The 27,336-nt window shown below is 33.5% G+C and overlaps 1 protein-coding gene across 2 annotated transcripts in view; it reads left to right on the top strand.

The window, feature by feature from the left end:
* SENP6 (SUMO specific peptidase 6) overlaps positions 1-17,188 on the top strand; it is a gene marked incomplete at both ends in the record, with an annotated part of 80,861 nt that extends 63,673 nt beyond the window's left edge. For both annotated transcript variants that reach the window (XM_084228326.1, XM_084228325.1), the window contains 8 exons: positions 1,163-1,285; positions 2,259-2,351; positions 5,857-6,287; positions 10,821-10,924; positions 12,449-12,537; positions 13,745-13,813; positions 13,902-14,052; positions 16,979-17,188. In XM_084228326.1, coding sequence (XP_084084452.1) covers positions 1,163-1,285; positions 2,259-2,351; positions 5,857-6,287; positions 10,821-10,924; positions 12,449-12,537; positions 13,745-13,813; positions 13,902-14,052; positions 16,979-17,188 — 1,270 coding nt within the window. The remainder of the gene's footprint in view (positions 1-1,162; positions 1,286-2,258; positions 2,352-5,856; positions 6,288-10,820; positions 10,925-12,448; positions 12,538-13,744; positions 13,814-13,901; positions 14,053-16,978) is intronic.
* Positions 17,189-27,336: the final 10,148 nt, after the last annotated feature.

Raw genomic sequence — 27,336 nt, 5'->3', positions numbered from 1 at the left:
AATTAATCATTAAATACATGAACATTAAAAACCCCAGAATGACATAGTCACAGGAATACTAGTGAATGTATATCAGCAAAAAGACAAAACTAATTACTTTAAATGGCATGTGTCTATTTAAATTTGAAGCAGAGGGTCTATTTGTTTAAACCACAAATAATTTTCCTTTTTAAACTTGAATTATCCCTTTGTTTATCAGTTCAGCTTTACAAAGTAACCATTGTAGTTTGGGCCAGTAAAAGCTGTATGATTTACCCATTTTGGCATAAACTAAAGCTAATTCATTATGTGCTCTGTTTTGAATATAGTATTAATAGAATTTAGCAATTGATTTAAACTGTCATGAGCTAGATTAGTTGTCTTGTCTTTTGTGGGGACACACTGAGTTGCCCTAAAGTGAAAAAAATCCCTTAGTTATGTTCTTTCATCAGAACCTGAGCTTAGGAATTTTCAAACAAAATAGTGACTTTTCCTTAATTATAGTACATATAACATGTAGCTCACCCATTTAAAATGTAAAATTCAGTGGTTTTAGTATGTTCAGATGGTTATACAACCATTAACAGTCAATATAACATTTTTATCCCCAAAAAGAACCTGAGTACCATAAGCAGTGGATTTTCCATTTCTTTCCAACACTATCCCCAGTTCTGGGTAACTACCAATCTCTTCTTGGCCTCTAGATTTACATATTCTGAACATTTCATATACATGGAATCATACAATACATGGTCCTTTGTAACTAGCTTCTTTCATTTAGCATAATGTTTTCATAGTTATTCTATGTTATAGTTTGTTGCAGTACTTTATTTTTATGCTGAATAATATTCTACTGTATGACTATATCACATTTTCCCATTCATTAGTTTTTAAACATTTCTGTCTTTTCCTATTTTTGGCTATTATAAATGTTGCTATGAATATTTGTGAATGTATTCTTATAAAAGATTAGCTCTTTCATAGTTTTACTTTCAGATACCAGTTCTCATTACTTCAGTGATCTGGTAGTATCACTGTCTAAAGATATGAGGTAAACTTTACTGATATATTTTTTTCAGTTTTTAGAAATAGAGATTGATGCTGACTAGACATTTGGTCACTGCTTGACTTTTTATTGTATGCTGTTAAATTTGTTATATTGGAATTATTTTTCATAAAATAGATATTTGGTGCTTGAGAAACTGAAGAAAGAAGAAGCTGACCGAATTCATATATTCAGTTCTTTTTTCTATAAACGCCTTAATCAGAGAGAGAGGAGAAATCTTCATGAAACAACTAATCTATCGTAAGTCAAGCTCTTTGAAAATATTAAGCAGATATAGTAATTTGCTTAACTTAGTAAAAAGTCTCTTACTTATATTGAGACAATACCATAATAAAAGTGACAGTTATCAGAGATGAGAGAATTTAGTTATATTATCAGTTTGCAAAATTAATATAATAAAATATTCTGAAGCTTCAGGAGTACCTAGTCTAAAGTCTTGATCAATATTTCCCAAATATGCTTAATAGTTAAAAGAAAAAAAATACTTACTAAATACAGATTGCTCTGTTTTACCTAGATGTCCCATTCATGTTTTAGAGAGTAAGCTGTGAATCTGTTTACTGAGTTCTTTGGATGATTCTTCTCAGACATGTTAAGGAAATTAACATACTAGGAAATTAAGGTGTTACGGACATTCATATTAAGCCTGAGTTATTTTGTTTATAATTCCTCTCCATATAGTGATGGCATTCAAATCTATTACTTGTTGATAATTACTCAGAAGATACAAAAGGTTGGTAAATTTTGTCAGTTGTTGTGCACAACATAAATTTTCTGCTATTTTAGTGATTCCTAATTTCGTATTTTAAAATTGATAATAGTGATTGGTTTTACAAATGGTCAGTCTATCCTGCTTTATCTACTGTAAGATAATGCTCACATTTTTTCCTACTTTCAGCTCTTTAGTTCTCTCAGGTCTGCTATGTTTCTCAAAATGATTGCTAGTACCAATTCTGTATTAATAGAAATAGTAGCTCTGGTCCACCCTACTATATAGTGGTAGAAATTCAATATCTGTCCTCCAAATTCAGGTTTGGACAGTTTCACATCTTCTATCTATAGATAGTGTCTTTTTCTCCCCCCAAATTGTTAAATCGTCAATTAAACTATTTGATCCGTTAACATATTAGCCCTCATAATTTGTAAATTGCTGCATATAAGTGAAGCACTAGAAGCATTTCAAAAACTTGATAGTTTATCTCTTGTTTTTCAGAATACAGCAAAAACGGCATGGGAGAGTAAAAACATGGACCCGACATGTGGATATTTTTGAGAAGGATTTTATTTTTGTACCCCTTAATGAAGCGTGAGTAAGAATTTCCTTTATGTAAATATGATAACAGTTTTTAGAAAATATATTAATGAAGTAAAGAATTTACCCCTTTTTAAGGTTCTTTCTGAAATGTGTTATATATCTATACTTACACTGCTTATTTTATGAAAATTAATGCATTTCTTCAGTGACTCAGGTAAGATACTAAATTTTATATAGTAGACAATAGGTTTTTCTGATTTTAATTTATTTTTATTGATCATTGTGGAATAATGTCTTTTTTTAAATGGGTTCTAGTGGTCTAGCAAACATCCTATAGGGAGGGGTACATTATACAGAAAAATGATTAGGTCACTTGGAAGATTTTGAATCTTTAAAACATACTTTGCCTCGTAACCAAAAAAAGGAAAAGCTGCTTGAAGAAAATATGCCATTTGCCCATATTGAAAACCATGCTGACTACTTGAAGCAATTTTCTAAGTAAATAGGGGTGGATAAGCATTTTGTGTTATCCTCTTCCAGTGACTGGAGAGACATTGAGAGTTTATTTCTTTTTGTTTGTTTTCTCTTTGTTTTGTTTTGTTTTCCTATGCTCTGTACTCAGAGACACCCCCCCCCCCCCCAAAGAATAAGCACCTGTAATTGGACAACTTGAATTTATTACTTGCATTTATTACTTTCAAGGGAGTACATACAGCCATGGGCAGCCAAGGAACCTTAGTAAAAGTGTGTTTGAACTTTATAACAGAATTTGGCTTTAGTGATTCAGGGAAGGCCCTAAGGAAGTAGGCATTTGCGTGGGTAGAAGAGTAGAATTCACCCATGTGATAAAAAGGGGGGCTTTTTGGTATTTTGCAGGTTGTAGTGTGACCTTGTGTTTATCTGTGCTTAGATAATCTACTGACCTTGCTTTATCTCATTTTATCATGATTGCAGAATAACTTTGTCTGAAGTTCCTATTCTGTGAAATTCTTTATATCTCATAAACTTTGCCATGCCAGACTAGCTTTTAAATATAATTTTTTTCTTTTTTTACTGTGAAAAGCAAATTTATAGTGTAATCAAACTCCTTAGTTAAAATTCTGTTTTAACCATTAGACCTGTGCTCTCTTGTTTTTTTAACCCAGTCAAAGATAGAATAGATATAAAAACATTGATTATGCTATAAAGCTCATCTTTTCCAGAACTATATAATTTTTAGTCAAATATAATTATCTTAAATTCCTTCATTCTCCTCAAATAAGATTTTTGACACAAATTTGTCATATAAAGTAACACGGGAGCTGCATACAAGATGAAAAGGAAGAAAGGAAGGCTATAGATAGAAAAACTATTTGTCAGAAATGTGTTATAAAAAATTTAAATAGAAATATAACTTGAGGTACACATAATTTATCCATCTTTGTTTCTAGCTGATGAAAGATAAAAAATGAAAGAATGAACAAAGTTGTAGAGTCAAGAAAGAGTCTGCAAGAGAGCTATGCCATATGTAGGTGGGAGAATAGCCTCCAAATTATAAAAAAATTATGAGGGCTCTTTTTTTTCTTTAAGAGGAAAGGCCACAGATACTTATTTTCAGTAATTATATTAGATGCCATATATTGTCACCTATTTCATTCTTAAATTTCCTGGTGGTTATTAAATTTAAAAGTTTATAAGTTATTTGTTAAAAATTGTCAATCTTTGGGCCCCCCCGGTAGCCTTAGGGTTTAAGTGTCAGTGCCACCACCAAGAATGCCCACCCTGATGGCCTGAGTTCAATTCCCAAACAGAGACCTCTCCCCCATGGCACAGCAGACTTCTCCTGTCTTGCCCATTTGCTTCCCTTAACAGTGTATTTCAGTAGATCTGCCTGTTCTGCTCCCCGCTCTTTCTGGTGAATCCTCTCACTCCTTGCAGTCTGGCCTGCATCTCAGTTTTTCTACGCAAAAATAAAGTCTTTTTAAAAAAGAATTGTCAGTGATTGACAAGGAACAGAAATTTGGCATTTGATCTAATCCATTTTAAGATAATTGAAATTACCTTTTTTTAGCCCATTCTCCCCCTGATGACTTGGAATCAATAGAGGTACAAATAGAAGGGACTTTAAGAACAGAATTGTGGCTGTGAGAAGTTGAAAGTTCCCTCAGGTATATCTCATTTAGCTTTCTCCTTTCTGCTATGTAGAACTTTTCCTGGTTTTTAGGTAAAGCAACAGAAAATTTATGGCATATCCATGTTGCCATAGCTAGGAAATATCTAAAACTGAGAGACTTTGTTAGGATACAGCTTTAGGTTGAGAATCACTTATCACTTATATTTAATGAATCTTTTAAACATTTTTTCACATTTTAACTTTTTTAAAATTGTGGTGTCAACTATAGTTGGCTGTCAAAATTGATAAAGGGAGGGCATTGTTATGTTGCTCATTCTACTACCTTAGCCTGACATGAAGTATTCTTAAGGTACTAAGGATTAATAATTAAGAACAGGAGAGAAGCATGCTTCCATCTGGCCTTTACCAACCTCTGTGACCTTTGTACTTAACATTGTGTCAATAGAGAGAGAGATAATGCTGTGTCTTAGTACTACTTTGGGATTATTTTAACATTTTGCAGAAATGAGAATGTGTAGTAACTTTTATCCATGTCAAGATACTCATTTTTTCATTCAGCCAGTATCTATTGAAATACCCTATACTATAGGACAAATTATGTTCAACCAATAAATTCTCTAACATTTATTGCCCTTTCATTGTATCCCAGCACATAGAACTGTGCCTAACAAATCATAAGCCCTTAATAAAACTGTTTGTTAGATTAATGAATATTAGCCAATATGAGCAATAGCACTTACTCATGGGATGTAGCCTACTGTTACAGACTAATACCCAAATTCAGCTATATCTTGAGTACTACTTGATAGCAGGAATACTGCTACTCGATAGCAGTAATAACTTTAAGTTTTGTGATAATGATTAGATCAGATGTGTTATTTCCTTGTAGGTATTTACATTTTAAAGAAGTATTTAATATTTTCAATATTAATCAATTTCTGCCTTAATTAAAAAAAACAGACATGGTAAAAAGTGTTAAGCTACATATTTGCAGTATTTAGAAAATGCCCAAAATTATACAATCTAATTAAGCTTCTGAAAACATTTTAATCTTGAGGCTAGTTTCCTATTTTCTGACATAAATAGGACAAAGAAAAAGAAATGGGAATGATGAATTACAGTGATGTAATTTACATTTTATTAAATTGCCTGAAGAAACAATTTTTCATTCCAAAGGCAAGAAAAACTACAAAGGATTGTTTGCAAAAGTGAATGTAGGCTACATAATACCAATAAAACTGTTTTTTTGAGTAGATACTGTATTCTGTTAATAAATCTAAATGGTCATATAAATGAGTGGATTAGTTTGAAAATTGAAAAAATTTGGGCATTCTTAATAAATTATTCACAGAATCTTTAGAAATAAATTTCAAGTGATATTTATTGCCAAATATAATAAACTTTTCTAATAATTTATTCAGTAGTTTCATTTGTTTTTTACAGTGCACACTGGTTTTTGGCTGTTGTTTGTTTCCCTGGTTTGGAAAAACCAAAGTATGAACCTAATCCTCATTACCATGAAAATACAGTCATGCAAAAATGTTCAACTGTAGAGGACAGTTGTATTTCTTCTCCTTCAGCCAGTGAAATGGACAGTTGTTCACAAAACTCTTCTGCCAAGCCTGTAATTAAGAAGATACTAAACAGAAAGCATTGCATAGCTGTAATTGATTCAAGTGCTGAACAGGAAGAAAGTGACCCTCGTTATCGGAGAAATGTATGCAGTGTGAAATGTAGTCCGAAAAAAATTAATCATACTGCAAGTGAAAATGAAGAATCGAATAAAGGAGAATCTGCATGCCAGAAAGTTGTTGATAGGACTAAAAGTGAGAATGGCCTACAGAATGAATATTTAAGTTCTGTGCACCATACAGGTATGTTTCTAAATATTTTGAAAGAAGGAATTCAGAATAAATTGGATTTTTTATAAATAGGGTTAAGATTTCAGGGCTTACTTTTTTTTAAAGTCAGGTTTATTCAGGTATAATTTACATAAAATAGCATTCACTCAAATAAAGCTCAGTGAGCTTTGATAAGTACATATAGCCCCATGTAATCACTACAACAATCAAAATTTAGAACCTTTCAATCACTCCAAAAAAATCGCTATAGCGCTCTTGCCAGTCAGACTCTTCTGCTCAACCCCTCAAAGAGCGCGGTTGTTAAAAATAGTTCAATTTGTAGTTACTCAAATTGTAGAATAAATATTTTCTATTTATAGAAACTTGGATTTGTTTTTATTTCATAGGACATTTTCTGTATTCAGTGTAAACAGTAATTGCACAGTTTTAGATCTGTAAGGTAAATTAATTAGTTCAATCCATTTATAGATGGGCGAATTAAGTTCAAGTGGCCAGAAATGGAAATTAGAGCTTTCTCCTTCTAAATAGTTGTTGACATTCAAATTAAAACTTAATTCTTTATTCCTTACTCTATCTCCCTCATTGTTTTCAGGGGGCACAGTCTAATCTCTGCTTTTGTTTCCCCTCAGTTTTAGAAAATTCTTTTTTGCCCTAGAATCAATTCCATATTTCTAGCAATTGTTACAGAAATCTAAGGTTTCAGTTCAAATACTTAAATTTCATATCACTCAGTTGTATAATTGCCTCTCTAACACAAACGGAAGATGGTCTACACAGTAAACTCGTAGTTTGTACCTTGCAAACATATCAAAACTTTCATAGATCTAATACATTTCTTTGAAGGGAAAAATCTCAGTATGGGACAGAAAAAAATGTGAATTCAGAAAGAAATATGAAATATGAAAAATTGTGAATGCTGAACATATTGGTACTTGTACCAGCTTGTGTTATTTTAGTGAGAAAAGTATTGCTGAACTCTAGTAAAAATACTTAATTTGTTCATACCAAACTACATAAAGCTGACATTGGTCCCATTGTATTGATCTTCTTGTCCTTTGGGAAATATGAGGCAAAAGTAGAAAATTTAGTGGATATAGCAAAAGGGCACATCAAAAGTCAAAATGATGGATAAACACTTCCTTCTCTAGTTTACTTTCTAGTCTGTTTCATCAGGCAAACAATGAAAAGAAGATAGGCAAAGTAGGTAACGAGGAAGTCCTGCCTATACTTTTTTTTTTTAATTTTAGTATTTTAATACTTGAGTAGAAAAAAAATAACAGGTAGTTAACAGCCACATTAGAGGCTAATTACCATTTTAGGCTCTATAGAATCTCAGCCTTCAAGGCAGTGTGCATTGTTTCTCATTCCCTTTAAAACAAAATCCCACCAATAAACATGTGAGATGTTGGACATCATTAGTTATGAAGAAAGTGTAAATCAAAACCACAATTAGATACTACTTCACACCACACTAGATTGACTTCATTAAAAAGTCACATAGTAACAATGTTGGTGAAGATGTGGTGAAATTGGAATCCTCATAATTAGTGGGAATTAAAATGACACAGCTGCTTTGAAAGACAATTTGATAGCTCATCAAAAAGTTAAACAGTTACCACGTAACCCAACAGTTCCACTCCTAGATATATTTATTTCTCAGAGAGAAATAAAAATATCCACACAGAAACTTAGGCATGAATATTTATGGCAGCATTATTGATAATAATAAGTTTGGGGAGGGAAACCCAAATATTCATCAGTTTGACAAATAATGTTCATTCAATGGAATATCATTAGGCCATTGAAGTACTGATACATGTCACATGTGTGAACCTTGAAAACATGCTAAGTGAAAGTAGTCACAAAAGACCACATACTATGATTCCATTTGTATAAAATCTCTCAAAAGAGGGCCTCCCCGGTGGCGCAGCAGTTGAGCACTGGGTTGCAAAGCTGCCAGCAGCTTCTGTAGTGCCGGTTCAATCCCCGGCTGCTCCCCGGCCACCGGAGGAGGGTCCCACATGACGCGCAGACCTTTCCTGCCGCCCGCTGCTCCCCTCAGCAGTGTACCTCGTTCCTTCTGCCTGCTCTGCTCCCCGCTCTGGCTCTGGTGAATTCTCTCACCCTCCCGCGCCTCTGACTGTAACCAGTGCTTGTATAAATAAATAAATAAATCTTTAAAAAAAAAAAAAAAAAACTTTTTTAAAATCTCTCAAAAGGGAAAATCTAGAGATTAGTGCCTGATTAGGTCTGGTGGAGAGAGGGATAGGAAAGCTAAAAATAATAAAGGGTTTCTTTTTGAGGTTTGAGATTTAAAAAACATTTTGAAAATGTTTTCAAATTCATTCTGGTGATCACAGCACATGTGTAAATATACTGAAAACCACTGAATTAAACACTGCTATATGAGTAGTAAATTGCATGGTATGTGAATTTGTTTTATTACTATATTGTATAACTATTCAACTATATCTTCCTTAAAGGAAATTAATTTGTAGGCATACCTCATTTTATTGCACTTCTCAAATATTGTACCTTTTACAAATTGAAGGCTTATAGAAACCTTGTGCTGAGCAAATTTATTTGGCACCATTTTTCTAATAGTTCTGTGATATTTAACTTTTTTTTAAGCAGTAAAGTATTTCTTCATTAAGTTTTGTACATTGTTGATTGGTAGGGTGTTGTGTTTTTTTTGTTTTGTTTTGTTTGGTAAACCATAATACTTTTGTACACTTAAGATTACAGTATAGTGTAAATGTAAATTTTATGTGTACTGAGAAACAACAAATTTATATGACTTGCATTATTGCTATATTCACTTTATTGCAGTAGTCTGGAACTGAACCTACAGTGTCTTCTAGGTATGCCTATACCTTCATTGTGTGTGATACACTGATACTTTCTTTTTAGTGCTTGTCTTAATCTATTGATGATAGTGTCCCACAATTTGAAAAATGGTGCTCTTGAGTCTATACATTTCCCAGCAATAAGGTCCCAGAGCTTTTGTCAGAAATTTCCAAGGTATCACTCACCCAAAAGTACATTAAATAAGAGTATTATCTAGAGGTACTTTTACTATCTCAGGATGGTTTAGCAGTTCACCCTATATAAAGTTTAATGTATTATTTTATGATATATTAAATTAGGATACAAAGAGCTTGTAAAAATTTTTGTGATCTGATTCATCTTGATCTGGGAGTATAGTTAGATTAATAGTAATTGTGAATTTCAGAAAGTTTTAACAGTTTTAACCATCAAACACATACATTCACAAGTACTGGTTTCTGGTGTCAGATAATATGCTATAATAAATAAATGGTATTGTATTTTACTTATCACAGGGATTAGGTTCTTTAGGTCAACGTAGAAAATAATATGTGGTATCACTACTTTAATTTTTTTGTTTACATTTAGGCATCTTATGAAATAGTTGTCTTGCTATGTACATGGAAAATGTATGTTTAAACTCTGAAAGTCACACTTAGCATCTTCAGATGATCTCACTGTATTGCAATAATGGGACTCATTGAGAGAACAGATGATTAAGTTATTGTTTCTGTTTATACCAGGACATTTGTTTACCAAATGAAATAAGTGAAGGACTTGAATATACTATTTCTATTATTTTTCTCCATTTTTTGAAAGTACATATAGTTTAATTTGTATCAGGTTCTCATTTGCATGACAGTTCCTGTAGATAGAAATAATTTACTGCTAGAATAACTGGGCTGTAATTGACTAATTCTGTATTGCCTGGGGATGTGGACTAATTTTACTCAAATAGAGATATTTTAGCCTCACACACAGATAAAAATTCTGGGTTTTGAAACAGATTAATTGAAAACATTCTTTGCAAAACAAAAGGACTATCAAAGTACTTTATTATTTTAAATAGTACTGGTAAATAGTACCAGTTAGATTATATACAATTTATTCAGGAGCATATTTTTCTGTCTTCCCATTCCACCTTGCTAATATTAATATTCTTAATTTCTTTTAGTAACATGCCAAAATTTATCCTGTCTAAAGTCTTACTTTTTAAAACTTAGAAATGGTATGCTCTATAGTAAACAATATTAGTGTCACTGGCATTAAATTCCCTGCTCAGATTTCATTATTTTCATGTAAATCTTTTGTTTCATTGAAATGTTTTGTGTGATTAACTTCTTTCAGCAAAATAATTGATTTTTAAGTATTTAGAGTCTTGAAGCAGATCTCTACAAGCATCACTTTCAACTTATCCTTATGATTCATTTATTTTCATAGTACTAGCACTTACATATTGGACTTGTATTGTTTTATTTTATTGAAAAGTCTATGAATGTAATCAAACATGAAGGTATTATATAGAGTTGGAGAGCTCATCCATAACTACTAGTCTACCATGATTATTTTCATTTTTGTATTTTTATTTTCATTTTTTTCAAAGACAAGCCTATTTTACTTCATTTTAATCATGTTTATTTCTGATATTACATGCTAGGGCATTATTTTGTAGTCTTAATTACTGTATCATTAATTACATAGTATTTCTTATTGCTACAGATGGCTTAAGCAAAATCAGACTAAACTATAGTGATGAATCAACTGAAGGTAGTAAAATGCTTGAAGATGAACTCATCGACTTCTCAGAAGATCATGATAACCAGGTGAAATCTTACAAATAGTCTATAATATTTTATCGAATTTAAAAGATTTTCTTTGGATTCCTATAGGCAATTTCTTCAATAACTTATCACATGCCCTCAGGATTTGAGTCTTAAAACTCTAATTCCAGAGTTGCCGGGATAAATATGTTAGTTTTTTGGGGTTTTGTAGTTTGGTTATTTTTTTCTTTTGCTATGCAGGCTAAACTAATATTAATAAACTAATAAATTAATACCCATCTTAGAGAATATTAATGTAAAATTAAATCTCCTATCTCAACCACAGTGATAACCCTTTACCATCCTCTTTTTTTCCTCTCTTAAAGCATTAATGGTCCATACTTAATCTTTGGTCTAACTTAACATTCAATTTTTAAGTATGCGGTGTATGGGCACAGCAAAATTACATTTTTTTCCCACTTTTTTAGTAATTCCATTTTTTCTGTCATGTAATTATATATATATATTTATACACATTTGAACATATGTCATGGCAAAACAGACAATACTTAGTCAAAACTAAAAATGGTTAGTTCTAATTTTCCTTAGTGTCTATTTGCTCTAATAAAATTTCACTAAGAATAAATTTCATTTTTGAAAAACTTTATGACCAGTTAAAGAGGACTTTATTTTATATTGAGAGAAAAACTTGTAAAAATCCTACAGCATACCATTTCTTTAATTCTCTGATCTTTCTTTAGTTAGGACAAACTGGGTTTATTGAGTAGTAAAGATAACTTTGTACTATACCATTGTTACAGTTTGGTTAATGTGATGAATGTGAAGGATGTGGTGTCCCTTGATCTATAGTATGTGGCTATGACTTCTCTTCTACATATATAGACACATAGATGTATTAATATTCAAGGTTTATAATGAGCACGTGTTTTATGCTCCATTGATCGTAGCAGCTATGCGAACTAATTAGTTGCAGTATTATTATTACTATTCCTACTGTTTATTTTTTTGTTAATAAGGTTGCCCTTTCTCAAAGAACAACAAAAAAATCTGTTTTATATTCAAGATATCTACAGAATAAGACACAATGCCATTATCTTTTAGGTGAAGTGAATATAGGATTTATTCAAGGAAACAGTTTCCAAATCTCTAAATATTTCTGATTTGGAAAAAAAATTCTGTAAAAGAATAGTAAATACAAGTCATTTATGTCCTTTTGTGAAGCAGTTATCCTAGCCAACAAACTTTTTTTAAATATACACTAATATCAAAGCAGTAGCACTTGATCGGAAAAGAATAATATATTTAGTTTTTAAACATTTATTTTAGGTTGAGTAGCTGTAACAATTTTTCATAAATCTGACAGGCAAGTTTTTTTAATTAAATGCTAAATGTGGCGTTAGATAATTATTACCAAATTACATGCCATATTTTCTAGTGTCTGATTATCTAAATAGAAAAATTTTTTGCAATATACTTATTAAAAGATTTTTATCTTCAATAGTGCTAATTTTTTTGATGATTATTTAAATTGTACATTTTAAATACTAACAGTAGATTCTCTTATAGGATGATAGCAGTGATGATGGTTTCCTTGCCGATGACAACTGCAATTCAGAAATAGGACAGTGGCATTTAAAGCCTAATATCTGTAAACAGTAAGCATTAATTATGTATTTTGCAAACAACATAATTTTTATTTAAGTACTCATAGAATAAAATAACAACTGGAGATAGTTTTTAGTACTTAAGTCAGAGACACACAGGCTGTCAGGGTCAGTGAGGAAAGTTGGGTCTTTACTAATACCCAGAGATCTAGAGAGAATGGGTAATCATTTTAAGTCATTCATCTACTCACTTTTTCATGCATTTGTGTATATATACACACGTGTGTGCTTACAACCATAGAGAACCATTATTCCTTTTGGATGTGTAGTGATTTGAAACAGAAAATAACAAAGAACTGGGAATTGCAGTTTATACTAGTTCCACAGCTACTACATAAAAGCTGCCTGATGACTGAAGGCAGCCTTAAGATTCATGTGCCAAATGGGAATCCCAAATGACAGTGAATCTGTTTTGGTTCTCAAAAGTACATATTCTGAGGTTTTTCCCAGAGCTCCAAACAGGTGAAGTTGTATTACCTTATATCTAGAGTTCATCTCTTCACATTTTCATATAAAAAGTTGACTGAAACGCCATAATAGCTTTTGAAGAGCAAATTTCATTTATAAAGTAAAATTTGAGACAGAGTAGTAAGAGATCTGCTCCAATTTCCATAAAATTTTAGCTAGGAAGAACCTAGATCTTAAATATTCCAGGACTTTCTCTTCTGTAGTAGACTTGCTCACTTGGGTTTACAACAAAATTTTGAAAGTTCAGTGTTATTTATAGCGAGTATTCTAAAGTAGAATAGCATAAAAATCACTGGATCCTAAAATAATTATTTTATGTGATAATCACCTGTTTTGTTACCTTTAATAGGTTTTCATTAATACAGGATTATTTTTCTTCTACTTTTACATAGTCCCAATTTTGGTAGTTTGAAATATTGGGATATAAATTGTCAGAATTACTTAAACTTTCTAACTAAACTTTGAAGTATTTGTAGGAACCAACTAAGGAACATCTTTGAAGTATATTCATAACTAAAGTTCAGTTAAACTAATATTTTATAATTTGGCATTTAATATAATCATGGATTTAAGTATTAGGGTGTATGTGACTATAAGTTTTAGTTTTTTTCTAAGTTTCACTAAGACATAAAGGGGGAAATTTAAAGATTTCAAATTTTATTATTATGTACCTCTTTTATGCCTTTTTAACATTATAATATATTAACAGTTGATTATTTTTACTGTACAGACCTTGTATACTACTGATGGATTCACTCAGAGGCCCTTCTCGGTCAAATGTTGTAAAAATTCTAAGAGAGTAAGTACATAATTGCTCCTTGTACTTTGTATTCTAGTAGGGAGTGAAGGACTATGTATATATTCTTACTATATATGCATTATTGCAGGTATTTAGAAGTGGAATGGGAAGTAAAAAAAGGAAGCAAAAGAAGTTTTTCCAAAGATGTTATGAAAGGTTCTAATCCAAAAGTACCCCAGCAAAACAACTTCAGTGATTGTGGTGTATACGTATTGCAGTATGTAGAGAGCTTTTTTGAGGTGGGTTTCAGTTTGTTGGATCTCATATAATAAATTATAAAGTAGTATATTTGACCTTATATTAATTAATGTAAAAAAATATAATTTAAGACTATAATATATTTTAAGACTAACATTTCAAAAACTATTACAGGAAGCAAAAATTCCCAGATCAGAAAAGTTTTAAGGCATGGAAGACTTTATTAAATGCAAGGCTTATTGACATCATTTTTCATCACTAATCAACTCTTTATGTCCACTGACTCTTCCCATGATTTAGATTACCATTTTGACCCTCTTTTTTCCCCTCACAGAATTATTACTGACATACTTATATTCACTATCTTCATTCCTACAAATCCTACTTGCTTCTCAAATCTCTATTATCTGCGTTCATCTCATCTTTCTTTTTTTTTAATTAGCTTTATTTTATAAGCATTCATTAATCAGGGCAGCATCCCATCTAGATATTGCAAGGGATTACACAAAATGGATGCTAATTATAGACAGGATGGGGTAAGGCATCTAACAAAAAAAAAAAATTATTTCAGGTATAATCTTCCCTCGGGGGCAGGCAGGGTCTTATGTTGATCTGGAAACTCTTTATTGATAGGTTTAGAATTACACTTTGGGAGGGGCTAAAACTGCAGTGAGATTAGGTATTAAGTCTGTATTGCCCCCACACCCCTTGAAGGATTCCATCTTGCACCTGTTTTGTTATTTTTATCAGTCCCCCCAACTCTTTTATCTCAGTATTTTAAAAAAAAAAAGATTTATTTATGTATGCATATAAGAACTGGGGCATAAGCCAGAGGTGCAGGGGGTGAGAGGATTCACCAGAGAGAGTGGGGAGCAGAACAGGCAGATCTACTGAAATACACTGCTGAGGGGAGCAGTGGGTGAGGCAGGAGAGGTCTGCTGTGCCGTGGAGCTCCCTGCTGGCCGGGGATCAAACTCATGCTGCAGTGGCTGGTGGTAGCTTGATAGCACTGTCTTTTACCCCTTCTTCCCCCTTCCCCCAACACACACACACATACACACACACACACACTCTCTCTCTCTCTCTCTCTCTCTCTCTCTCTCTCTCTCTCTCTTTCTCTTTCTCTGTCTCTCTCTCTCTTTCTTCTTGATCATACTCTCAGCCTGAGAGTTTTGATCAAAATTTAAGGTGTCAGCTACCTCGTCTCAGTTTTTGCTGATCTACTGTGCGGTGTTCATGGGTCATTTCGATCACAACTTCAGTTTTACATTCTTTAAGTCCATCTTTCTCACACTTTCTCTGATTAGGGAGATCCATCCTCATCGTTATATTGAAATTGTTCCTGGCCTTCCAACAACATGATTCTGTTGACCATTCCTTCCATTTTTAAAAAAAAGATTTTATTTATTTATACAAGAGCTAGGGTACAGGCCAGAGGCGCAGGAGGGTGAGAGGATTCACCAGAGACAGAGCAGGGAGCAGAACAGGCAGAAAGACCAAAAGCACCGCTGAGGGGAGCAGTATGCCATGTAGGTATGTCCCTGGCTGGCCAGGAATCGAACCAGCGCTGCAGAGGCTGTGGACAGCTTCACAGTGCTGCACTCAACCTGCTGCGCCACCGGGGAGGCCCTACCATTTCTTCCTTTTAATCCTCTTTTCCTTTGACTTCAAAGTTACAGTATCACATATACCTCTCAATATTCATTATAGTTGTTTTGACTCCCTCTTCATCCCACCATCCATTGTACCAATAAGTCCTGTGAAATATTTTACTTAATATCAGGTATATTCAGTTCTTGATCCTGCCATCACTTTTTAAGTCAAGTATACTAGTAGCATCATTGTTTCAAGCTATTGCCTTCTATTTTTCACAGTTGTTTTCCCAAAACCCCAATATAATCATGTTATTTGTTTTAAATCTTTTTAGTGGTTTCCTCTTGCTCATGGGTTAAAGACCAAAATTCTTTGATCATGTTGCTAGCACAATCTTACTTTTGTCCAAGCTTCTCATTTCCTACAATTCTTACTCTGGTATTCTATAGGTATATAGCTATATATAGGTATATATAGGCACATATATGGGGGGGGGTGTGTAGGTCACTCAATTTCTCCAATTGCTCTTTCTAGACCTGCTACATATTTTTTTTACCTGGATTTCTTCACTGTTACTTCTGTCATTCCTTGTTTGACTAAATTCTACTCACTCTTCAGTTCTTCACTTAAACATTAGTTCTTTGCTTAAATCCTCAGATATATATTCTCATAGGACTTTTTGTGTATCCTGTCATAATACTTGTCATGTTTGTTGTTTTAACTCAGTTATCTAACTAAAACCAGGGTCAGCAAATCTCTTTTTTAAAAAAAAAGATTATTTATGCATAGAAGAACTGAGTGTAGGCCCAAGGTGCGAGGAAAGTAAGAAGATTCGCCAGAGACAGAGCTAGGGAACAGAACAGTCAGATCTGCTGAAATACACTGCTGAGGTGGGCAGCACTGAGACAGGAGAGGTCTGCTGTGCCGTGTGGGTTAGTTCCCTCTGTGCTGCTGTGACTGGTGATAGATAGCTTGCTAGCACTGTCACTAACCCCTGAGCCACCAGAAAGGCCCCCTTAGCAAATCTTTTTTAATAAAGGACTAGAGAGTAAATATTTTAGTTTTTTACAGCCATATGATCTTGATTCCTACTCTTAGTTTACTGTTGTGGTATGAAAGCATCCACAGAAAACAGGTAATAAATAGAATTTGACAGACTGTCCGTAGTTTGTTGATCTCTGGAATAGACTGTGAAATGTGCAGGAAGAAAACTATCTTAAATCTCCATTGCCTAATACCATGTGTGGTATGTGATGAGTAAATATATACTAAATGAGTTAATGATTTTTCATTTTTAACTCTGGAATGCCTTTCTGATTGAAAGTAAAGTATTATTTATTATAATTTTCTAATTACATTCTTTTTTATTTTCAGAATCCAATTCTCAATTTTGAACTACCTATGAATTTGGCAAATTGGTTTCCTCCCCCAAGAATGAGAACAAAAAGAGAAGAAATCCGAAACATAATTCTTAAGCTGCAGGAAGAACAGAGCAAAGAGAAAAAAAAGAATAAGGACACTTACTCAACAGAAACATCTTTAGGTGAAGGAGCAGAACAATATGTCAACAATATCTCAGATTGACCATTTCTGATGCTTGTCAGTATTGCTTTCAGAAACTGAGTAACTTTCAACTTTGGATATAGACAGTAAAGAACTGAAGTGCTCACTGCTCAGAGTGATTTGGAAATGTTAATGCTTGTATAAATGTCATATAATTAATTTTCAATGGAGTATGTATTAAGTAAAAGTGTAAATATGTTAATGAGGCCAATTTTTCCAACATTTATAATTATTTTTTTCACTTGTTAGGAAGCTTTTGTTATGTATTTTCTGTTAATAGTACCTAAAATTGAAACTTCAAAACACAAAATAAATAAAAAGAAAATATTTATAGGAGGAAATGATTAATTTGATATTCTTTAGTGAACTTATATTAAATTCCATTTGGGTGTGTTGTGTTTCATGGGAGCATTTGAATATGATAATTTTTTAATCTTTTGCATTTGTTCTAAAATCTGAAAATGAAAATAAGATTAAATCTAAGACATTTTGAACAAGAAAGATATCTTCATGTGCTTACACAACAAGAAAAAAATAGCTTAATTTATACATTCCTTTGTGTTCAGAAACCCCCAACACAATAAATATTTATAATTTACGCAAATATTTAAGAAGCAGTAATAAGAGCAACTCAAAGAAAAATAACCTTGAATTACATTACTAAATAATTATTCATACATTATTGGCCAGTACCTTTCTGGAGACATCACTCAGATTTGCACTTTGATAAGTGCAGCTTGAATTTCAAATAGCCCATGTCACCTTTCTATATTGTTGCTTAAAGTATGTTACAATCTGTTTGATACAGTTAATTGCTAAACATTCATACATAGTCTGTATGAATGCAGAATTTTAAATAGGAAATTTGTTATTCTTTTATTTTCTCATTGCTTTTTATACTTATCTTGATAGTTTTAGAATATTTGTGCTTTATTTTTCAATGTAAATTGTTTTTTACATGTGAAAGTACCATCTGAAATCAGTTGCATAAAGCAGAAAAAATCATTTAATTCCCTTTAAAAATACAAAAATGTGATGATTTTGATATCAGATGTACAACTTACGTAGGTAAGAACTACTCACTATTTTCCAAATGAAATATTATATGCATTTCTTTCAAATTAACTTTGAGGCTTGAAATATATATTTTAAAAGTAATTTTTTGTTCAATAATGGATTTTCAAATGCACATATAGCAAAGGTCACTGAGAATAAAAGGAAAAACATTTTTATCATTAGCAGTTACCTTTAAACTGTCCATTTCTGGCACTGTAACCAAAGTTAGGTGACTTTCTTCAGTTAATAATAAAGTTTGTTAGCATGTTTGGAGTAGACCAGTGATATGGTTAACAACAGTCAAAATCTGTTGACACACACTTATTAAGGGAAATAAAGAACGTAAACTTAGCAACATCACTATTAGTATTAATTATAGATCTGTTACTTTGAATTATCTTAACATTTTTATTTCAAGTTACATAATCTTTTATAAAGAATATTTTAGTGCTGTTAGCCCATATGAAAAACAGGGATTTTGTTATTTACTGAACATGGAAAAGTGGTTTTGGGTCTTTTAATTAAATTAGGACAATAAATAGAAATGTTTTCTTTAAAAAAAAAAAAAAAACCCTGATAGCAATAAGCAAAACTGACATACTGAATTTTTTTTAATGTACTGTATTTTGTCAGAGTGAATATGAAAATACTGAAAAAAAACTACTCTAAAATGCTTATCTGTTTTTGTTTTAATTTCTAATGGTTATATTTTGTGCTTTTAATTGTTGGTAAGTTAAAAATGTAACTTGTTCTTTGAGCTAACTCAAGTCAATCATTTTAACATTTAAAGTATAGATAGGTATCTGTTAGCTTACTAGAGGTGTCCAGCTACTTGACACTATTTCACCCATCCCATGTAAAATTCTGTTTTTCAAAGTTACTCTAATAACTTGAAATATATATTGAAATCTTTGGAGACTGCCAGGTTGATCTCCAAAATTAGACTTCAAAATGCAACTTCTTGATAACTGCATACTCTGATATGTCTGTATGTAAAGTGAGCATTAACCTTTTAAAATGTGTTGTTAGTATTTAGAAGTTTCGAAACAGAATTTTAAAATTTAGAGGTTTGTTACTAGACACTGAAACTGCATAACAAGTATCTGGTGTCTTAACTAATTAGATAGATCTGTTGTATTTGTTTTCTTGTTGGATAGAATGACAGTTAATCATTTTTAGAAGAGTTTTAGATTACTAGCCATAAAATTTGTATGTGTCTAAGCTCCTGATAGTTTAGGAGAAAGGTGGCATTTAGTATTTCCTCTTTGATGTTGTGAAGACAGCAGAAAAATTAACAGCTTTAAGTTCAGAAAAATTTAGATTACTTGAAAGGATAAAATAATTATCTAAATTCTCGTTTTAAGTCACCAAAATGAATTCAATATTTTTTCTTTTAAAAACTAATCTCTGACAACTGTAAGATGTAATATAAAAAGAAATAACATTTAATTTCCCCAGAACTTAATTATATTTAAAGTGTTGGGACAATTCACTGAACAAGAATGATAAAACATTTTAATATATATGACCAAGAGTTGGTGGGATAAAGCTATTGGAATATAAGGATAGAAAGAATAACAGAACCTCTAAGAGATGAGCTGGTAATGTAGTGCTGTAGGTCTAGAAAATATAACAAGGTTGCTTATTAGATCACTGAGGATAAAAGGAAAGAGCAGGTGATTGTAGGGGCATATTACAGATTTTCTAGCCAAATGAGTATAAATGGGTAGTTTATTAGTAAGACAACAAAACTCATAGAGGCAAGAATAGACTGAATACAAAAATGTAATTAAATTATACTGAAATACTCCAGGATTTTCTGTTCTATTTACCATTTTCCTACTCACAGGGATGAAAGGAGTTAGCAAAACTCTTTGAAACTTAGTAATACAGGAAGAGCTGGCTGATCAAGGGAAAGAAATGTGTTCATTGGGGAAAAGCAGTCCTATCGTTTTCATTCTGATAACCAGATCAAGGAGTAATGGTTGAATACCCAAATTATTCAGGAAACCATAGTACAGGGTACTCAGAAAAAAAAAAAAAAATAGCATAAACCTGTGGTCTGAAACACTCAAAAAGAAAATTAAAATCAAAAGCTTTTGCTGTCTTTATAGCAAATAAATTATCCTGCTTGCAAATGATTATGTTAAGTAATATATTATCCAAAGGAGGACTTTTCTCTAGAAATGTGCTTCACAATTACCTTGGAAGGTTTTCAGAATATATTTACCTAGGCTTTCAACCCCGTTGGTGCCATGTATATTCAGATTATTTTTTAAGTAATACGGAAAAACCACCCACTCAAAGATCTCAATGTATCTCTTATCACAGTTTTCAAAGTTGCTGGCCGTAAAGGTAATAAGGCTTGCATCTTATCTCAAATGCTGTAAAATACCAATTTCCCACCCCCAAATTCTCATTAAGAGCATAATAGTTTATGAAATTGCTATTATTAAGCCTTGAGGAATTATAGAACATCATTAAGGTGCTGAGAAACTAGAGATGGCAAATGTCTTATTTTTCAAAAAGAACAAAGTAGATTTCTGTAAAATATAAAGCATGAACTCAATTAGGATTCTAACGTAGTAAATAGATGGTTTATGAACTCATAAAACAATGGTTACCAGGAGTTATGGGGACCAGTACAATCAAGGTGGTTAGGTATTTTTCCTTATTGATTAGTCAATCATTTACATCACTATATAATTTGGGGACTGTGTCTTCACCCCACCTTATGTGCATATGCTTCACTCATCCTCCATCAGAGCTCCTGAGCTAATTCCTTATCCTCTTCCTCTAGCCCATCCCCTACCTGCCATTGTCTCTGGTAACTAGTATACTTTTTCAGAGTCTAAGAATTATTTTTGCTGTGCTTTGCTAGGGTATTTTTTTGTTTTTTAGGTTTTATAGGATTAAAATGGGCTAGTCAATCTATAGAATGCAGCCAGACTAGCAATTCTCAGTATGTTACATAGTTAATTTTGAGGAATATTCATAAGTTACATGGTCAAATAAGTTTGGAAGACAAACCAAGTTAAGCAGATTTCTTGGATATTTTAATATTTAATATTCAATGTCCAGGATGATAAAACAAGGAGAAAATACAGACACTAGCAAGAACAGCCTATTAGATACAAAATTTGGCCACTTCCTTCCCTTTTTGTCCTTGACTGATTCTAAACTTACAATACTACTGATCAGAAGACAAGAGTAAACTACTAGAGGTATTTGTGAACTGAACCTCAAGAGAGAATGCTTTTGAAAATTCTGAGGGTTTCTTTTTACATTTAATTTTACTAAGAGATGGATATGTAACTTGAAGTGACAAATGTCTTAGGGAAATGAAGTTTCACAAGTATTTTCCTATAGCCACTGCAATGAAAAAGTTACAAATCTAATTCTTGTACACTAGTAGATTATTCTAGAAAATAAAAGATTTGGTGATACTAACTTTTGCAAGGTCATCAAATCCCTCTAAACTCATACACAAATAGAAAATGTGTAAAAATATGAAAGTAATTTGAAAGATGATCTGAAGACTTTTACTTCAGTTTATATCTGAATCACTTCACTGCTAGCTTACACGTGCAACTTCTCCCATCATCTACCTTAGAATTAAGCTGCAATAGACAAACTATATTTAGAAATATTTTTTATCCTATGAAGGAATTGTGTAAAATTGCATTCATAAAGTATCAAGTATTTGAATATTTTCAATTTTTTTAATACCTCAACTAAAAAGTTGCTTAAACCTGTTATAAACATAATCATCTTTAGCTTTATATATGTTGACAGCACAGGCTTTGACCCCAAACAAATAAGATGAAAACAAATTAATCCTTAAATATTGAATAAATATTATGTGTACCTACTTTGTACTAGGTGTTGGAGATTTAAAACAGGGAGCCAAAAAGATACCATGCTCTTTGATAGGATTTCCTTATTGTGTAATGAGAATGACATTTATTAATCAGCTTCACAAATTAATAATTTCAAATAAGTGTTAAGTCATGCTTATGGCATAAGCAGATGATCTGAACAAGAAACTGCACAATTTCATGATGGCCAAAGCTTAAGACCTGCAGGAATGGAAAGACACATAATCATGTACTTAGTTGGGACAGCATAAGACTAAAAACATCAATTCCTAATATTATAGAATTATAATCCAATTTTATACTAATACTAGTAGTGCTTATAGTGTTGTTTTAGATTAAATTTTCTCAAAGCTTATATATAAAAAGGAAAAATGTCTGAAAGGAGCCAGGAAATGAGGTATGTATGATGTATCTCTTTTATGAAAAGTATGTATAGATAATATATATGTGTGACAAAGCCACTGTAAACCAATCAATATGGAATTTGGGGAGGAATACAGAAAGAAAATGGAGTTAAAAGAAAACAGGCTGTGGGCCTCCCTCATGGTGCAGAGGTTAAAGTCTCAGTGCTATCAAGCTATTGCCAGCCACTGCAGCATGAGTTCGATCCCTGGCCAGCGAGCTAACCCACATGACGCAGCAGACCTCTCCTGTCTTACCCGCTGCTCCCCTCAGCAGTATATTTCAGTAGATCTGCCTGTTCTGCTCCCTACTCTGTCTCTGGTGAATCCTCTCACGGCCCCCGCACCTCTGGCCTACAGCCCAGTTCTTGTATGCATAAATAAGTTTTTTTAAAAATTAAAAAACCAGACTGAGACAGAAGACTGAAGATACCACATGTGAAAGAGACACCAACAATACACAAAGTTTAGTATAAATTGCTGCTTGTTATGAACATATTATAGTAACAGTTCTTCAGTTGTTTTTATGCTTAAATCATTACAGACTTGCTATAAATAGAATAATCACAGGACTCCTAGGGAGAAATTATTTTCCAGACACAGGATTGGTCATGATTTCCTCAAGTTATTGAGTAACCTACAAAGCCCAGGGCAAGACTAGCTTCATGCACAGGAGATCCATCCTTTCAGTAATAGGCAATGGTTATCAGACTTTTTCTTTCCAAACTTTTTTTTTTCTAGATTATTTATGCATACAAGAACTGGGGGTATAGGCCAGAGATGCGGGAGGTGAGAGGACTCACCAGAAGCAAAGTGGGATGCAGAACAGACAGATCTACTGAAATACACTGCTGAGGGGAGTAGTGGGCAAGACAGGAGAGGTCTGCTGAGCCATGTGTGTAGTGTTAGCTTCCTGGTCTGGGATCAAACTCATGCTTCAGTGACTGGTAACAGCCTGGCAATACTGAGACTTAAACACTTGGCACCACCAAGGAGGCCCCCCAATTCCTATACTTTCTATAGAGATACATTACAATAATTTCTGCTCTTTTTTTCTTAAAAAATACTTCTTAAAACTCACTACATGGATATTCATCATTTGAAAAACGCTAAGGTTAAAGATTTGAAATACATGAGTAAAATTTTATCTAAAGACAACTTGGATATATTCATATAGCCCTATTGCATATATTATGAAAACGTTTAAAAAATTGATAGTAGGGTTAAACTGTATCATACTGCTTTGAAGATAATTTTGAACATTGGAAATTTGGGGGCTATATCTAGTGAGGCAGACTATATTCAAACTGTCTTATAAGGGGCCTCCCTGGTGGCACAAGAGATTAAATCTTAGTACTATGAAGCTATCACCAGCCACTGCAGCATGAGTTCGATTCCCTGCCAGGGAGCTGACCTACGTGGCACAGCAGACCTCTCCTGTCTTGCCTGCTGCTCCCCTCAGCAATGTACTTCAGTAGATCTGCCTGTTCTGCTCCCCACTCTGTCTCTGGTGAATCCTCTCACCCCCTGCACTTCTGGCCTGCACCCCGGCTCTTGTATGTATAAACAAATCTTTTAAAAAAAAAAAAGACAAGAACTGCCCTTTTGGGGAAAAAAACTGTCTTATAAATAGCACAATCAAATTGGCATTATCAATGCATTAATTTACAAATATTTGCTTTAAAATACTGAAAAGTGGGCCTCCCCCATGGCACATCGGTTGAGCGCTGGGTTGCGAAGCTGCCTGCAGCCTCCTCGGTGCAGGTTCGATCCCCAGCTGCTCCCCGGCCACTGGAGGAGGGTCCCACATGACGCGCAGACCTCTCCTGCCGCCCGCTGCTCCCCTCAGCAGTGTACTTCGTCCATCTGCCTGTTCTGCTCCCTGCTCTGGCTCTGGTGAATTCTCTCACCCTCCTGCGCTTCTGACTGTGCCCAGTGCTTGTATAAATAAATAAAAATAAATCTTTAAAAGAAATATATATATTTATATATATATACACAAATTTAATATTTAATTTCAGGAACAAACATTTCTTTGAAAAGACAATTTTCTCAGAGCATTAAAAGATTTTTCTTTTTAAAAAAATGATTTTTCTATTCAAGAATAAGTCACTTATCTTCATCTGACTCTTATAAAGATGACTAAAACTTTAGTGAAAATGTCTCAACTAGTTATTTTTCCTTTTATAATATAAACTTCTATTTGAAGCACCACATACTTATAAAAAAAGTGCATAAATCATTATTGAATGTATGAACTAAATGAACCCACTCATGTAACCATCACTTAGACAAAAATTAGATTACCAGCACTTCATAAGCCCTCTACGTGCCTCTTCATAAGATACCAATCCTGTTTAGCAAGTCATTTTTTTTTTTTAAAGATTTATTTATTTATCTGTACAAGCTCTGGGTACAGTCAGAAGCTCGGGAGGTTGAGAGAATTCACCAGAGCCAGAGCGGGGAACAGAACAGGCAGACTGATGAAACACACTGCTAAGGGGAGCAGTGGGCGGCAGGAGAGGTCTGCGCGCCATGTGGAACCCTCAACGGCGTCCGGGGATCGAACCAGCGCTGCAGAGGCCGCAGGCAGCCTGGCAGCCCAGTGCTCAACCGCTGCGCCAACAGGGGAGGCCCTAGCAAGTCATTTTTAATAATGAATAAATGTGATAAGATTTAAATTATTTTTCAGCAAACATTCATTACCTATAATACTGTTCTTCCTGCTCCATTGATGCTGGATTTGGTACCTGACTTTCTTTGACCAACAGAATGTGGGGAGAAGTTACAGTTTGTCAATGCTAAGCCAGGACAATTTTAAAAGACAAGGCATGTTTCTGACCTCTGACATGAGAACAAATCCCAGGTAGCCACTGGGCCTTCTTCCTGAATACAGAATGAGACGCGTAGAACAGCCCTGAAATTACCAGCAGCCTGAACTTTTGCCTCAGGTGACCTATATACTTGCCAGGGGAAAAAAAAAATGAATGCTTTTTGTTATGTGCTATTAAAATTTTGTTGGCTACACAGCAAAGGCTAACTAATACAATAATCATTCAGTAAATCTCATCAAAGCCTAAGTGAATGAACTCAGGATATTACTCTGTGAATGCATTTATTTAATGCTTTGTTCACTTCAAACTTATGTTTATCATTAACTATAAGATAATATTTAACCCTGACATGTTTAATTAGACACTTCCTGGTCAGTGATTACTTGATACTTCCTTGATATATTTCAAGACACTACTATTTTTAAGGCAAGGAAACCACCCTATCTTCTAATTTACTTAACAAATACTTTTTTCACAAGTGTATTGTGTATCAATGATTTGTTTAAATAATATGCCTGACACCAGGTCTTTTCCTGTTTTTATAATAAATACATAGTACTTTTTGGCATTACATAGTGTCAACTTTGAAATTTTCACTCATAACCTTGAAAGAAGTTACAATTTATTTTCATTTTTATATCTTTTTGTAACATGGCAACACCACAGAAAGTTTAACAAACTGTCTTATAAGGGGCCTCCCTGGTGGCGCAAGGGGTTAAATATCAGCACTATGAAACTGAATGGTGACTGTTGAAAATAAAAATTCTTGTGAAAATTCATTTTTGAGAAAAATGAGGTAAAATATATAAATAAATCTTTATAAATATTGGGCCTCCCCGGTGGTGCAGCGGTTGAGCGCTGGGTTGCGAAGCTGCCCGCGTCCTCTGCGGCGCCGGTTCGATCCCCGGCTGCTCCCCGGCCACCTGAGGAGGGTCCCACATGGCGCGCAGACCTCTCCTGCCGCCCGCTGCTCCCCTCAGCAGTGTACTTCGGTCCTTCTGCCTGCTCTGCTCCCCGCTCTGGCTCTGGTGAATTCTCTCACCCTCCCGCGCTTCTGACTGTACCCAGTGCATGTATAAACAAAAAACAAACAAAGAAAGAAAGAAAGAAAGAAAACGTACCTCTATATATATATAAAAAAAAATCTTTATAAATATTGACTCACCTATAGAACAGCAATTTAAATCTAAATTACAAGTTCTATGGACATAGCCTCTTCTCTTCTATACAAAATTCTGAAATGCTCTAAATATATAAACTTTTTAAAAAAAGATTTATTAATTTATGCATACAAGAACTGGGGTGTAGGCCAGAGGTGCAGGGGGTTAGGGACTCACTAGAGAGAGAGGGGAGCAGAACAGGCAGATCTACTGAAACACACTGCTGAGGGGAGCAGCAGGCAAGGCAGGAGAGGTCTGCTATCATGTGGGTTGCTGCCTGGCAGGCCTGGGATCGAACTGGTGCTGCAGTGGCTGGCAACAGCTTGATAGCGCTATCTTTAACCTCTGCGCCACCAAGGAGGCCCCTAAAGTTCATTTAGTTCAATTTCATTCCACAAATGTTTACTAAGTTCATTCCTTTTATGACCCAGCAGGTTCTCGAGTCCAAAGACAAATAATGTTTTAGTGAGCTCACAGGCATATACTTAAAAAGTTCAATATAACAGGAAGTATGCTAGCATGGAGATCTGCATAGGATATTTCTTATACATTAAATTTAATATGGAAGTTGAATCACATTTACATTAATGCCTAAATAAAGATCAAGCAGTCACTGAAAATGATTAATTTTAACTTGTAATCAGTTTTGAATTAATTTATAAAAACATAACTTTGCAGATTTTAAACAATTAAATTTTTGGTGCATTTTCTAGACTATTTATGTAGGCTCTAGAGACCTTTTTTGAATTGTGTCACTGAATTCTTTTTTTTTTTTTTAAGATTTATTTATTTATACAAGCACTGGGTAGTCTGAAGCGCGGGAGGGTGAGAGAATTCACC

The sequence above is a fragment of the Talpa europaea genome (assembly GCF_964194135.1).
Source record: "Talpa europaea genome assembly, chromosome: 2".
In the NCBI taxonomy this organism is placed as follows: Eukaryota; Metazoa; Chordata; class Mammalia; order Eulipotyphla; family Talpidae; genus Talpa; species Talpa europaea.
The sequence above is the reverse complement of the archived record's forward strand: the minus strand, read 5'-3'. Positions and strand labels throughout refer to the sequence as shown.